This window comes from Podarcis cretensis (genome assembly GCF_951804945.1).
Source record: "Podarcis cretensis genome assembly, chromosome: 11".
In the NCBI taxonomy this organism is placed as follows: domain Eukaryota; kingdom Metazoa; phylum Chordata; class Lepidosauria; order Squamata; family Lacertidae; genus Podarcis; species Podarcis cretensis.
This window is the reverse complement of record NC_137180.1, coordinates 55,333,901-55,350,105: the sequence shown is the minus strand read 5'-3', so window position 1 is coordinate 55,350,105 and position 16,205 is coordinate 55,333,901. Positions and strand designations below refer to the sequence as shown.

The window sequence follows — 16,205 nt, the reverse complement described above, 5'->3', positions numbered from 1 at the left end:
AGAGATCAGAGGGACTACATGGAGCATCGTTGCATTGGCTTACTAGATGCAGGGAGCTTCAAACATGGGGCAGTATTGCAAAACATTTCTGTCTAGAAATGGATGACTTCTTTTCTGCAGAACAAGGCCGTTAGAAAGTCTCTTTGCCCTTCTAAATCTCAGTTATATTGGGTTCTCCCAGAGGTCCTCTGTGGGCTTTCCCTGGATCCAACACCACCCTTCAGACCATGAGTTGGCAAACTAAGGCCCGTGGGCCAGATCAGGCCCAATTGCCTTCTAAATCTGGCCCATGGACGGTCCAGGAATCGCCGCGTGGATCGGCAGCACACACGTTCTTTCCCTCTCCCTCACACGGCGGCGACAGCGGCTCCTCTCTCCCTCCTCCTGGCTTCTCCCCACCCTGCCTAGAGGAGGAAGGGGGCTGGGCTTTGTTGCTGCCAGCCCCTCTCCGGAGAAATTTTGCACGCCACTCATCGTCCCGCCACTGCCACCAGCCCCTGCCGCTCACAAGACACAGGAGCACCCCTCTCGAACAGCCGCCATTTAAAGCAGCCCCTCTCTGGAGCCCTTTTGCACGCCACTCATCGTCCCTCCGCACCGTTCTTTTTTCTTCTTCAAAATATAGTCCAGCCCCCCACAAGATCTGAGGGACAGCAGGCCAGCCCCCTGCTGAAAAGGTTTGAGGACCCCTGCTTCAGACCTAGCCAATGCTGACCCTATTTTGCAACGAGTAAGAATTTGGGAGCAAGACCTGCCCAGTTATTTGCTCAGCAAGCAAGGCAGCTGCTGGTAGCACGTACCTGTACAATATGCATAATCAGAAACGCATCTTTGCTGAATGCACGCAGCACCAGTTTACACTCAAAGCACAGCACATGGATCAGCCCACTCTCTTGTGCCCCTTTGGGAAACAAATGATGGTTTTTCACCTGACATAATGGGCTAAGCCAGTGGGCAGGCATCCCTTGTGCTTCTCCCAGAGAAGATGCCCAGAGGCTAGCCTGTGGATATAAAGCAACAGGAATTGACAGACAGCCCAAATAATATGATGCTCATCTCAGGTTCTGCATCAGTTCAAGGAATCTGAACATAACTCAGGGTTGTAGGGTTTTTTTTTGCGCAAGGCAGGTACCAAAGCTCAGCTTCTAGCCTAAACCCTAAAACCAACCAAGGGGGTTGAGGCATGCAGTACATCCCCTTGAATAATATTCTGCAGTCAAAGGATCCCATGTCGGGATCCAATGCACAATACAATACAATACCACACTTGGAACATCCTCAAGAACCACACCTGTTTCTTTTTTTCTGGGACTTTTATTTTACGGAGAGGTTGGTCCTCTTCTGTTTATTATGTTTTTGAACTTCTGGAAGCCAAAGGAGCTCCCTTGAACTTGCCCAACCTGCTTCTTGCTGGGTAAGCTTTAAGAGAGAAAGCAACGCTTTTCGGTTTAGCTGAAATCGCCTCATGAGAAAAAAAATCTCATCCCCCCAGAGATTCCCACGGGAAACTAGCATTGATAAGAAAGAGCAGGATGGAAGGGGGACACCTGTTGTTTGGAAAGGCAACAGCTGATATGCACACTGGAATGCAGACCTCTCCGCCGACTATCTCAACTTTAAATTGAAGGTTACTTTCCCTGCTCTCTTTACCCTGACCTTGTGCTGTGTCTTTAAGAAGCAACACAAAACTGAAAGGTGCTGTGTGAGATAGCAAGCCTCAGCACAGAGGCAAAACAAGGTATTCCTCAAACAACAGGGATGTCTGGGACAGTGGAAAAAAGACAGGTATCTGAGCTGTTCTATTGGTTAGGTAAAGGTAAAGGGACCCCTGACCGTTAGGTCCAGTCGTGGCCGACTCTGGGGTTGCGGCACTCATCTCGCTTTACTGGCCGAGGGAGCCGGCGTACTGCTTCCGGGTCATGTGGCCAGCATGACTAAGCCGCTTCTGGCGAACCAGAGCAGCGCACGGAAACGCCATTTACCTTCCCGCCGGAGTGGTACCTATTTATCTACTTGCTCTTTAACGTGCTTTCAAACTGCTAGGTTGGCAGGAGCAGGGACCAAAGAATGGGTGCTCACCCCATTGTGGGGATTCGAACCGCCAACCTTCTGATCGGCAAGTCCTAGGCTCTGTGGTTTAACCCACAGCACCACCTGCATCCCTTGTTCTATTGGTTAATCTCCATTTAACCATTTTATCCAAAAAATATGTGCATTTTGTGTGTCTCTGTGTGTGTGTGTGTGTGTGTGTGTGAGAGAGAGAGAGAGAGAGAGAGAGAGAGAGAGAGAGAGAGAGAGCTCTGTTTTGAAGATACGAAAAGGAAAGACAGTCCAAGTTTTTGTTGCAAGGCACCTTAAATGCTGGCAAATTATCTTTCCTTCCCCAGTTCGTGGCCTGTAAATCCCAACTCTACTGCCAGGTAGTTTCTCTTGCACTCGGTACTGACTTTATAAATAGCAATGAGGTAAGGAGAGGTTTCCCAGGAAGTTCATGATCTCACCTGCCACACCCTGTGTGGAAAGCAGGCAACCCACAGCACCAGGAACAAGGGACTGCAAACCATTTCCCAACACAATTAGCTCAGCTAGCAAGCGGAACAAACCCCAGTCGCCTTCTTTGCTTCGTTAAACAGCAAACGAACAAAAGCGGGGAGACTAAGGGATGGAACAAACTAGTCTTTATTTTAGGGCAGGGCTGACTAGCACCAAAGCTCCTTTCTCCGCTTAGAAAAAGGGTCACTGCTCCTAAACTTCGCAGGTGGCACACGATTCTCTGGGCACCTCTCCCAGTTTCTCTTCTCCCTGCCCACCCAACTTGCCCCTTTTGCCACCACGACCAACCTTTAGCTCAGCTCCAACTGTCGCGAGCCAAACCAAAGCAGGAATGGCCAGCTCTTTCCCTCCAGAAGTCAAAGCAATTGTTTGTGCCTAGCTGTCACTTTTCTCTTGTGGCAAAGGTAAGGCTTTGGGGTATTTAACATATGCGTAACAGGTAGAAGAAGAAGAAGAAAAACCAACAAGCGATGTTTCTCGCTATACTTCCATAGCAGAAAGAACTGCCTCTGTTGGATTTCCACCTGTAGCGCTGCAGCTAAAGACATAGGAGCCCTAACAGAAGAAAAACAAAAGTTAGCAAACCTATCTGGGGTCGTTTCTGGTGAGAACCCAGGCATTTGCAAGCACTGAATGTACCTGCCCTAGAGTGTGTCTGGGAATCTGCAAAGTACTCATTTCCTTACAAGTTAGGCAACTTTAGACTCTGGACTTCATGAACTTACCTCCCCGCCCCCTGCTCTTAAGACGGTAACACATGCTATTTTAATTTTGTAAGGTGATGAGCCCTCCTCCTGCTCACTCTACCTGGTACAGACCCAGACTTTTGCCCTCTAAATCCTGCTGCGCGTCTAACCCCACTAAGAAATCAATCACATGTTTCTTGGCAAAGACACAGTGTAAGCTAACCTACTCCTCATCCAACAAATTCCATAAGGTAGCCATGCTTTCACAGCAAAACTAAGGAGGGCTGCAATGCTAAACATGTTCATTAGGGCAGCCTTTGTCAACCTGGTGCCCTCCAAATGTAGTCCATAACATCTGGAGAGCACCAGTTTGGTGAAGGCTATACTAAGGCATAACCCCTACTGAACACAATGGGACATACCTCTGGGTAACCTTACTCAGGATTGCACTGTCTGGGGTTGTTTTTTTGCCCCTTTACAGGCTAGCAGATGGACTGCAGCATACGTTTTCATGGACTGGAGTCGACTTTGAGAGACATACAAAAAGTTACCCTCCATTGGCACTTGACAGATACATAGGTACACAAAAAAACTCCATAAAAGTGATGCTGAAAGATGATGAAATACAAGAGATACAGCCTGCGACATTTTTTATGCAAAACTCAAATAAACACAAGATAAAAATACTGAGTGCCATATTGAAATATGAAATGTCCTATTTCCATCTCTGCTGATTTAGCAACTGTAGTGGAACAGAACCCTGGTCTGGGTTTTAAAATTCTAAATATGCATATGCGCGTGGACATGCGAGATAATATATGCATCTGTCAACGGAGAATGTTATTTCAGGCATCTAGTCCAGGGGCTGTCAACCTTCTTAAGCCTGTGAGTACATAGGGATTGTTGAGCGAGGGCCACAGAGGCAAATCCTTTTGGGTCACTTCTATGCTGCCTCTCCTCCCCACACACCTCAGACAAAGTGTACATCATAATAATATAATTTATTATTTATACCCCGCCCATCTGGCTAGGTTTCCCCAGCCACTCTGGGCGGCTTCCAACACAATATTAAAATACATTGATGCATCAAACATTAAAAGCTTCCCTAAACAGGGCTGCCTTCAGATGTCGTCTAAAAGTCTGGTAGTTGTTGTTCTCTTTGACATCTGGTGGGAGGGCGTTCCACAGGGCGGGTGCCACTACCGAGAAGGCCCTCTGCCTGGTTCCCTGTAACGTGGCTTCTCGCGAGGGAACCACCAGAAGGCCCTCGGCGCAGGACCTCAGTGTCCGGGTAGAATGACGGGGGTGGAGACACCCCTTCAGATACAAGACGCATCATTTTTTTCCAAGTGATCTGGGTAGAACTAACCTTTTGAAAAACCCATAGACCTGAAAGAGGAAGTGCAAAAGAGCATCACTCTTCCAACTTCCTCCTCCTCCTCCAAAAAAAAAAAAAAAAAAAAAGCTCTGAGTACTTGTCAAGAGAGAAAAAAAGTTTACCACCATCTCCAGCTCCTGACAAAGCAAGGGGGGCACGCCTGGAAGTTTTTAGGCACCAGGGGAAGACCTCAAGTATGCTACGACACCACATTGGTGACCCCTAATGTAGCCCATAAGCATCCACAAGGACCAAATCTACACTTCATGTCAGAACTCCATGGCTGGGACTCCGAAGGTAATTTTCTTCCTCAAACAGAAACCACGATAGAGAGGTGATACAAATCTGAGTCATGGCATCACTTCCCTGTCGGTCCTTCTGCCCACATGTTAAAACGTATAACCTCTCAAGTGAGGTGCCTCAGGAGGAAATAAAACATCCAGGGGGGAAAGCTGAGGCATATAGGGCTTGCCAGGTAGAAGCATTAAGAGAATTCTTAAGAAAACCACATTTGGTCCTGTTGCAATAGGGAAGGGTACATGGAACGACCTGCTGTACCAGTGATCTTAAGGGTAAATGCTTGTTCTGCAGATTATATAATAATAATAATTTATTATTTATACCCCGCCCCTCTGGCTGGGTTTCCCCAGCCACTCTGGGTGGCTTCCAACCGAATATTAAAAACAATACAGCATCAGAAATTAAAAATTTCCCTTGTCTTTTAAAAGTAAAATAGGTGTTTATTTCCTTGACATCTGAAGGGAGGGCTTTCCACAGGGCAGGTGCCACTACCGAGAAGGCCCTCTTCCTGGTTCCCTGTAACCTCACTTCTCGCAGCGAGGGAACCGCCAGAAGGCCCTCAGCGCTGGACCTCAGTGTCCGGGCTGGATGATGTAGGTGGAGATGCTCCTTCAGGTATACAGGACTGAGGCCGTTTAGGGCTTTAAAGGTCAGCACCAATACTTTGAATTGTGTTCAGAAAAGTACTGAGAGCCAATGAAGATCTTATGGCAAACTGAGCAGCCCTAAAGCCAGCATTTGCCAACCTGGCACCCTGCAGCTGTTTTACACTACAACTCCGATGAGGTGTGCTGGCTGGGGCTGATGGGAGTTGTAGTCCAAAATAGCTGGAGGGCAAGTGGATGGGAAAGTCTGCCCTAAGGAATGGAGGTCAAACAGGTACAAGCAAAGAATGCTCACTAATAATATTGCGGTTTGGGAAGGCAGGGTGGGGGGAATCCTTCCTACCTCCAAACAGGGCTGTGTCAGACCCAGAACCAAAACCCCATTGCCAGGTCTTCCCTTAAGGACATTTTATTCAGGCGCAAATCACACCCCTCCCACTGTGGCAGCTCCCTTCTGCCAAAAAAGAAAAGATGAAGCATTTAAAACACATTCCCCACCCCCCAAAGAACCCTGGGAACTATAGTTTGGTAAGAGTGTTAGGAAGTGCAGCTCTGTGAAGAAGGAAACTACAGTTCTCAGGATTTGGGGGGGGGGGGGTAAATGTATGTAAGGGATGCGGGTGGCGCTGTGGTTAACCCACAGAGCCTAGGACTTGCCGATCAGAAGGTCGGTGGTTCGAATCCCCGCGACGGGGTGAGCTCCCGTTGTTCGGTCCCTGTTCCTGCCAACCTAGCAGTTTGAAAGCACGTCAAAGTGCAAGTAGATAAATAGGTACCACTCCAGTGGGAAGGTAAAAGACGTTTCCGTGCGCTGCTCTGGTTCGCCAGAAGCGGCTTAGTCATGCTGGCCACATGACCCGGAAGCTGTACGCCGGCTCCCTTGGCTAATAAAGCGAGATGAACGCCACAGCCCCAGAGTCGGACACGACTGGACCTAATGGTCAGGGGTCCCTTTACCTTTAAATGTATGGGATATATGCACCCACACAGAAAGTATGGGGAGATATCGGTTTTCTGACACCAAGAGAAGAACCAGAATTAAAATGTGTAATGCTGAATGTAAACAAGGAAGATTCCTTATGCTTCAAAGGGCTTGATATTTATATCAAGGCTGCCATCCTAACCCCACTTACTTGAGAGCAAGACCCATTTACTTCAATGGGACTGACTTCTGAGTAGACATGGTTAGGGTTGAGTTTTATGGCACTGTTATCAACCCCAGCACAGGTAAGAGACAGGAGAGCATCTCTACAGATATTCAGAGTGAGAAGTGGCAAAAGGTTCTCAATATCAGAGCAGAATAATTTTGTTGTGAGTGGGTTTTGTTTGTTTGTTTCCTTTCCTTTCCTTTCTCATGGGCTGCAGCCACCAGGGGCTTTCAGGAAAAGGAGGAAGTAAAACTGGCTCAGGTAGCAGCAGGAGAACAGGTGGAGGTGGAAGAGGAGGAGAGCTCCAAGCTAAGTCACTCAACAACTGCAGCTGCCTCCTAGCAACAAAAAGTTTCACCCGCCTAAAAAAAAACACGGCAACAGCAAGCAGCCACTTAATCCTAAAACAGGGAAAATTGGAAAACAGGGAAAGAGTCTTACTTGAGGGGAAAGAGATGCAAGCAAATGGCTCCACACACAGAGGGCTGGGTTTGGATCTGCAAGGTCCGGGTGCGAGTACTGCCTTTCCCTATTACATCTGAGGTTCGGGGTTCTCCAATACAAAACAACAACCCTGTGAGGTTGAGCTGGATTAACAAGCAAGATCCGTCTCTGAGCTCCATCTCTCCCCATTACATTTCACGCTCAAGGGCTCACCAGCTTTATCCTCACAACAAACCCATGATGGGGCCAAAGAGGCAGCAACCAGCTGTGTCCTTTGAACCCAGGTCCAAGGCAAGTTATTACTCTACACCGGCCCCTCTATCAAGTGACTCGTTTGGTCTTTGGCATCACACACACAGCCTCAGCCTCCTATATGGAGTCAGTGTTGGTGCAGTGGCATCTGACTAGGACCTGGGAGGTTGGGTTCAAACCCCCACAAAGTTGATGAGGGTGGCTGTGGGCCAGTCACTGCCTTCTCCCAGCCTAACCTACCTCACAGGGTTGTTGTGGGGGTTAAAAGGAGGAGGAGGGGCTGGGAGAACCACTTAGGACACCTTGAGCTCCTGGGAGGAAAGAGAGGGCTGTAAACGCAGTAAAAAAAATACTACTACTACTATTATTGTTATTATTATTTAAGAGAGGGAAACGGGAACAACTGCCTTTCCAACGTTGCAAATGCAATCAAGCCGAAGAGCGTTCGAGACGTTCACTGCAGGGTCAAAATACAGAGTACATAATGAGAAAAGAAAGGAAAAAATAAGGATTTGCTGCGGGGAGTGAACCGCAGAGCGCAAAGTCAGGTGCAGATAAGGATAACGAGACTCCGAGGAGAGAGAAAAAGTAGCCAAAACAACTCGGGGAGGGGGGGCAGGAAGGTCGCCTTGGCCTGGGACCCCCCCCCCCGTGAGGGTGGCTGGCTTAGCCCCCGCACCTCACCCCCCGACCCCCCACTCCACCCCTCCGCTGTCGCCTTACCCTGCTATACAGCTCCGACACCGACATGTCCTCGCCCTGGAAGCCTGATGGCGCAAAGCGAAGCCGGCGGCGCGTCCGCGACGCATCCACACGCGCAGCCGCCTGCAAAAATCCCAAAGTCCGGAGCGGCGGAGAAAGTCCAGCGGGGGCTTACGGGGAGGGCTGGGGCCACATGGCGGGCGAACTAGCCGCGGCCGGAGCGGGAACGGGGAGGGAGGCGCGACCTTTGCCCGGCCTGCCTCGGCGCGCCGCGGCCGAAGTTGGAGACGAAATGCCCGGAGAGGGAACGACAAAGGGAGGGAGGGAGCGAGGGGAAAGAAACAGCCCTGCTGCCCGGCCAGGCGGGGCTGGGCGTCAGGTAATGGGAGGAGCAGTCGGGGGCCGGCCGGTTCCGCTTTCCCTCCCCTACCTGGCGGCGCTTCGCGTCGGAGCTGCGCGCTTGGGGAGACCTTTGCGCACAAGATCCGGCCGCCAGCGCGCACGACGGGATCGCCCTCTGCCGGCCTCCGGGCAAACTTCCCACCCCGGAATAATAATAATAATAATAATAATAATAATAATAATAATAATAATAATAATAATAATAATAATAATAATAATAATAATAATAATAATTTATTATTAGAAAAGCAATGACAAACCTAGACAGCATCTTAAAAAGTAGAGACATCACCTTGCCAACAAAGGTCCGTAAAGTAAAAGCTATGGTTTTCCCAGTAGTGATGTATGGAAGTGAGAGCTGGACCATAAAGAAGGCTGATCGCCGAAGAACTGATGCTTTTGAGTTATGGTGCTGGAGGAGACTCTTGAGAGTCCCATGGACTGCAAGAAGATCAAACCTCTCCATTCTGAAGGAAATCAGCCCTGAGTGCTCACTGGAAGGACAGATCCTGAAGCTGAGGCTCCAATACTTTGGCCACCTCATGAGAAGACTCGACTCCCTGGAAAAGACCCTGATGTTGGGTAAGATTGAGGGCACAAGGAGAAGGGGACGACAGAGGACGAGATGGTTGGATAGTGTTCGCGAAGCTACCAGCATGAGTTTGACCAAACTGCGGGAGGCAGTGGAAGACAGAAGTGCCTGGCGTGGTCCCCCCAGCCACTCTGGGCAGCATCCAACAAAACACTAAAATACAATAACCTATTAAACATTAAAAGCTTCCCTAAACAGGGCTGCCTTCAGATGTCTTCTAAAAGTTTCATAGTTATTTTTCTCTTTGGCATCTGGTGGGAGGGGGTTCCACAGGGCAGGTGCCACCACCGAGAAGGCCCTCTGCCTGGTTCCCTGTAACTTGGCTTCTCGCAGTGAGGGAACCGCCAGAAGGCCCTCGGGCACTGGACCTCAGTGTCCGGGCAGAACGGACATGATCACAAACATACACCCCCAATACACAAAAACCTGTGGGCGGAGGGGACGACTTTTATTAATGTTTTAGTTTTTAATTTCCCACTCCTCCTAGCATTCCCAGTGCAGGCACCTTTTCTGCTGATGGGACTGGCAACTTTGACTGCTCTGAATTTGTTTTTTTTTTGCAAGTGTGTTTTGGCTCGATTAAATTGGGCCACATCTGATAAAATAACGCTGTGATGTATTGTCACTCACTGTAATGAGTAATTATACCAGACCCTCCCAGTGTCCCTATTTTCCAGGGACAAGTCCTTGTTTAGAGAAGCTGTCCCGGTTTCTGGATTTGATCTCCTTGGCATGGCCAAACTTGGCCCTCCAGCTGTTTTGGGACTACAATTCCCATTACCCCTGACCTCTGGTCCTGTTAGCTAGGGATGATGGGAGTTGTAGTCCCCAAAACAGCTGGAGGGCCAAGTTTGGCCATGCCTGAAGGGTATCCCTATTTTCACTGGAGAAATGTTGGAGGGTTATGGAGTTATCTGACCCCCAAGCAGCCTGAAGGCAGTACTGTATAGGGAAGTTTGTTTGTTTTTAAAAAATGTTTTATTATGTTTTTATATGTGTTTGGAAGCTTCCCAGAGTGGCTGGGGCAACCCAGTTAGATGTGTGGGGTATAAATAGTAAAATTATCATTATGGAATGGGACGATCCTCTTTTCATCAAAGAAATGTTGGAGGGTATGTTTTCGTATTGAGATTTTTTTACTGAAGTTTTTCATAATTTGGTATTTTTATTTAAAGAAATTTTAAGCCACTTTACAGCCCATTCCCCCCCCCCCCCGTGCTAGAATATTAACCACAGTTTACAAATTGCAAACTAGAAAATGTCAAAAAGCTGGCAACTCTGAGCAAGAATGAACTGACCCTTTAAAACATTGTTCAGCCCAGCTTTGGGAGCATGGGGAGAGAAAGAAACTACAAAATGCAAAAGCCAGCATTCAAAAACCAACAGCAACAATTCTATTTTTGTTTTTCTAGATCTGTGGATGCTAAAGGAGGGGACTCTTTTTTCCAACAAACCTGGCTGCTGCGGTATTAGAGTCCATACTATTAAACTTGCATTTTGCTGAGGCTTGGGAGGAAATCTGTTTGAGGGTTTGTAGGAAGTTGGGGGCAAATTTCATGTTGGTTAATACTGCAGTTAAGCGAAGGGTGTCCTGAAAACAAGGTCTGCACGTTGGGCAAAAATCCTGAAGTGATGGTAAAGTAAACACTTCAGACAGGCTACAGGGAAGAGATGCTTTTTTAAAATGCTCCCCATATTAAAAACAGATATAATAAAACAAGCACACTGGGTGAGCATAGAGGAAGTGGGAATTCTAGCACAGTCCCTGCAGTGCTAGTTTTCTGCTTGTCCCTGCAGTGCTAGTTTTCTTGCTTTTCTGCTTTGTTTAACTTACTTATGTGGCCTTTTAAAGCATCGTTTAAAAATGGGAGCCTTAACAATTTGTATTCCTTCTCCCAACTTCACTCTGAAGTGGTACCATTCATACTACTCAGATTTAATAAATAGTATGTGTTTGTAACGGGGGGTGTCTCTGTGTGTGTTATTGGTTTGTTTTCAGTTTTATTGTTTATTTTGTGATCTCATTTGGTATTTTTATGTTGTGAACCACCCTGTGACCCTTGGATGAAGGATGGTATACAAAATTAATTAATTAGTGTTAGAATTTAATTAGAACTGGTATGTTAGAACTGGGAGACAGCCAGACCCAAAGGTGTATGAGGGTATTAGAATATAGTAAGAATTGTGGTGGACTCAGTGATAAGTCCCTGTTATTAGCTAATGTGAAGACTAATTTAGTTAGACAGGCTTTCTTAGTTGCCACACAAAACCAGGCAGGAATGTGATCTAGATGTAGAATTATAGTATCTGAAATATACTTGGAGTTGAGCGTGGATTTCATGCTCTTTATTCAGCTCATATTAGTGAGGAATGAAAGTTCCCCCAAATGTCTGCTTTATATACATTATTTACACAATGGGCTGCACGTGGTTGGCTAATTCCTGGATTCTTCTGTAGGCCAATCAGGTTGCGGATTCACTCCCACCTGGAGCTGGATTGGGTGGCTCCTGCGGACCAATCATACTGCTGCATTGTTCTAGGACCAATCAGACTGCTGCATTCTGAATCCTATTGTTCTAGGACCAATCAGACTGCTGCATTTTGGATCCTATTGTTCTAGGACCAATCAGACTGCTGCATTTGGATCCTATTCAACTCAGTACATAACACCAGCGTAGAATTGTAGAGTTGGAAGCGACCTTGAGTGTCATCTAGTCGAACCCCCTGCAATGCAGGAACATGCCAAAGATATGACAGGTTGCTTTCGTGCCCCAATGAGGCGTATAATTTGCAGCTTCCTTAGAAAAGACTTTCTCAGAAAAGGCTGGTGTGTGATGTAACATGCACACCAGTGTGGCTTTAACGGTTGATGATGCAAATGAATAAATCTCTAAGAACAAAGCTGGGCTGGTTTCCTATCTCCAGGATTTGCAAAGCAGGAGGCACAAAGGTTCAGTCCATGGTCGAAAGCCGCAGATGTAAAGATAGGGGAATGCAGATCACGGCACAAAGGTGAATCATCAAGTTGGAAAGGGCCCCAAGGGTCATATAGTACAGCCCACTGCAAAGCAGGAATCTCAGCACATGGTCTCCCATCCAAGCTGAAACCATACTGGACCCTGCTTAGCTTTAGCAAATATGCTAGCAGTTTTATTGCTGCACCAGTAAGAGGGCCATCTAAATGAATAAACATCCCCACAGCATCTGTCAGTCAATTTTATAATTTATCTAGTTAGACATTCTTAGACTGCCCTTTGATGTACACCAGGCATAGGCAAACCCAGCCCTGCAGATGTTTTGGGACTACAACTCCCATCATCCCTGACCACTGGTCCTGTTAGCTAGGGATGATGGGAGTTGTAGCCCCAACACATCTGGAGGGTCGAGTTTGCCTATGCCTGATGTACACCATGCTAATGACCAGTTGGTGACATTACAATAGAAAGCATTTTAAAAAGTGTGCATATGATAAGTAATTCATTTTTTTCACTTTGTCCCAGAATGACTGCCATTTTGACCAGGTGACCCAGCATGGCAAATAAATGCTGCCTGTCCACTTCTTCTGGAAAACATAGTCCAAATGCTACTTAAGAACTAAACCACAAACCATTCCATTTTTCTCTCGCCCTGCATAGCTGACATCTATTTTAAAAACCTGCCGAGGTTTAAAATAGGTAACTGTTTTTGCATACATGGGAGATGTTTATTGAATGTAAATTCGTACTACCCATTTTCATTGATTAAATCAATATATTCCCACCCACTACACTGCTCTGCCTTCCACTAAAAAAAGAAAAAAAAGTTAACTACACTTGGAATTGGGTGAGAAAATTAAGCCTATATTTAATGCTGAAGGCCGGACAACAGAAAAGGTTTCCCCAAAGCACAGTGCAGTTATTTGCATGAAATATAGATTACAGCAAATACACTGTTTTAAAGGGAATTTATAAAACTTTCAGTTAAGAGATTTTAAAATATTATAAATTTCTTGGAAGGGTTGACATGCAGGAGTTTGTCTTCTGTATTATCTAGAGAAATATTCTGATGAATTGTGACCCCTGGCATTTTGGTTCAATCCGGGGCAAATCCTTTATCCTTATGCCAAGGTCTGATCCCATGCTTCAAAGGCAGACAGTGTTATGTAGTGTTTAGTGCAGGCATAGGCAAAATCGGCCCTCCAGATGTTTTGGGACTACAACTCCCATCATCCCTAACAGTACCAGTGGTCAGGGATGATGGCAATTGTAGTCTCAAAACATCTGAAGGGCCGAGTTTGCCTATTCCTGGCTTAGAGCATCATACCAGGAAGGTCTGTATTCAAGTCTTCATTGATCCTATGAAGCTCATTGACTGGGCTTGGCCTCAGTCTCCTTTCAACCTAATCTACTTCACAGGGTTGTTGTGATGATGACATGGGAAAACTTTGTGCATGCAGCTCTGAGCTCCCTAAAGGAAAGTGCAGAATTCAAGAATGGTAGTTAAATAAATAACTGTTCTTTTAGAGAAACCTGAAGTCAATGACTCTTAACTGAAGTATACAGAATGGACCACAGCTTCAGAATAAATAATAATAATGTTTTGTGTGCAGAAGGTTAAATCCCTAAAAATCGCAGGGTAGACTATGTACTGGGCAAAGTGTAAAGCAGTTGTGCATGACGTGAACACTTCTTTTTTAAAAGAAAATATCCATTGTTATTGTTGTTATTGTTATTTATTAATTGTCTTCTGTACAATCGTCTCAAGGCGATGTGCAGTACAAACAGCAAAAAAAGTTAAAGACACACAGGTAGAATCTACACACATATAAAAAACGCTTTGAGAATGCTTTAAAAAAGTTTTGAAACATATATTAAATTTGCCATAGCTTGCCATTGCCATCTAGTGTCACATTTGCATATTGCACTAAAGAACACACCTAAATCATTTTATTTGCAGCTGTATGGTTGGGTCCACAGAAATACACAGCGGATACATTTAAAACAAAAGCCTATTCATGACAAAAAACCATTTGTTCAGCTCGGGAAGAACAAAGAGATTTTCAGTTGTTTCTGAAAAGTGCAGAAAGAAAGGGCACATGCTGTATCTCAGCAGCAATACTATGTTACAGAACAGGGGCCACCACATTCAAAGCCCCGCTCTGAGTTACTGTAGCTTCTGAGGACTTTGGGACTTGCAGGTAGGTATCAGATTCACTATGTGCAACATTGTGCATTTTACATGTTAGAAATACATATAAATATGCATTGCACGGCTAGCCAAATCATAGCTCCCAGGTCATTCAGCAATATAAGCAATTAACCTCTCAGTTTGCAATGAGCAGGAACTGACTAATTAAGGGATAATTCATCCAAATTCGCTCTGTGTTTGTGTGCGAGAGAGGGGGGAGTGGAGGGAGAGAGAGCATGAGAGCAATCAGTGTGGGTTTCGGGACAAATCTTGCGACAGGCTGATATTCCACAACTGAAGATGCAGCAAAGCAGAAAGCTGCATCTGTTGAATTTCTGGTTTCTGTGCAGCCAGGTGTTCTGAACTGGGGTGGGGAGGCCTGGCTCTCATAATCTTCTGCATGGCACACACAAAATTTACAAGCACAGCGACTGCATCATAACTAGTTTCCTTCTGGCTTTACCCCTGACCCACTGCAAGATTTTGCACGGGCTCAGTTTCTGAGCTGCTAGATCTTTCCAAACTCCACCCAGAAGAACTATCATATTTATCTGATTTCTTCCTGGGCCTGCCAGCCCTAAGATCCATAAGCCAGTGGCGGCAGGGTGGGGGGGGGGGTATAAATAAAACAGTACATATGTGCATAAATGCTGACCTTTACTTGACCACACCTAGAGTCTCCAGCTTGGCTGCTAACTAAAGCCACTGTCTGGCATGTTCCAGGAATTCCCAGGCAGCCTGTTCTGCTGCCAAAGGAAGACAACAGCCTGTAATATTTATTTATGCATGTTTTATCATGACTAATATCCTCCCCTTTATATAGAAACTGTAGTCAAGGCAGCACTTTTTTATTCTTAACCCATTTGACAAAACAAACAGCAGATTATTTAAATAGGAGTAGTTAAAAGCACATAACTAAAAAGAGGCAGCATTTAGCTAAATGTGTGCTGTGTGTATAAAATAAATTGAGGAAGGGCTATAGCACTGTAGTAGAGTCTAGATCTTAAATGGAGAAGGATCATAGGTGAGTTCCCAAAATCTCAATTCAAAGGTAATGGGACAGACCTCTGCCGGAGATAAGAACATGCTACCTGTTATGTTACCTTGATAAGGAACGAAATGGAAAAATGCATTTTCTCCTAACTATAAAGGCTAGATTTTTTGCTTATTAAACTGTAAATCATCTCAGTCCTGTTTGCAGGACTCCTGTGTATTGTGAAGCTGTAAAGGGATCTTGCACATACACAGAGTCGTTAAAATAGGAAATGCTTGCCAATACACTGCACTGTTGGGAAATTGATTAAACATTGCTGCCTACGGTTTTGAAGCATAAGTAACCCCTGACTCAAAACAAGCTAATCACGGATGGAATTCGCTCAGCTTTGTGCAGGAACAGGTAAGATGAACAAGGGAGAATCAACAGGATTCAGGAGGTGGGAATCTTCCAGTGTTGGAGGTGAAGATGCAGCACAAAATGAGTCACTTTGCTGCTAGCTACAAATGCTGGAAGCTTTTCAGAAATACTTGGAAAGTCAGGATCAATGTGTTCAAGAGCTTGCTCAGTAATACTGTGACAACAAGCCGACTTGTAAAACAGATTTCTCATTGAATACACTGAACCCCTTGTGGTGTGCGATTCAACACTTGTCCTATAGTTGTGATCCAAAGACAAAACGAGTGATGGGGCCGAGAGGCAGCCATGTTTATTGTCCATGTTTAAAGTGGAAGGGGCAGGAGTAATATTGTCAACAAAACGAGCATGCAGCTGGTAGAAATCAAGTCTACCTTGTCACCCACAAGACTCAGTATAAGGCAGCTTCCTATGTTCCCCAATCTGTGGGGAGAACACATCTGCATAGCCCTGTTTACTTGCCTACGGTTTCTTTCTCAGAGACTGCTAGAGATTTGGGGTATCTGGCCAAATCCTAACATTGTCACTTTTGTTTTGATTGCTCCTGCTTCTGCAAACATTAATGG

General features: G+C 45.9%; 1 protein-coding gene across 1 annotated transcript in view; it reads right to left on the bottom strand.

The window, feature by feature from the left end:
* MYO5B (myosin VB) overlaps window positions 1-8,387 on the bottom strand; it is a 320,955-nt gene extending 312,568 nt beyond the window's left edge. Inside the window, exon 1 of the mRNA XM_079994667.1 lies at window positions 8,090-8,387. Coding sequence (XP_079850793.1) covers window positions 8,090-8,116 — 27 coding nt within the window. The 5' untranslated portion in view covers window positions 8,117-8,387. The remainder of the gene's footprint in view (window positions 1-8,089) is intronic.
* Window positions 8,388-16,205: the final 7,818 nt, after the last annotated feature.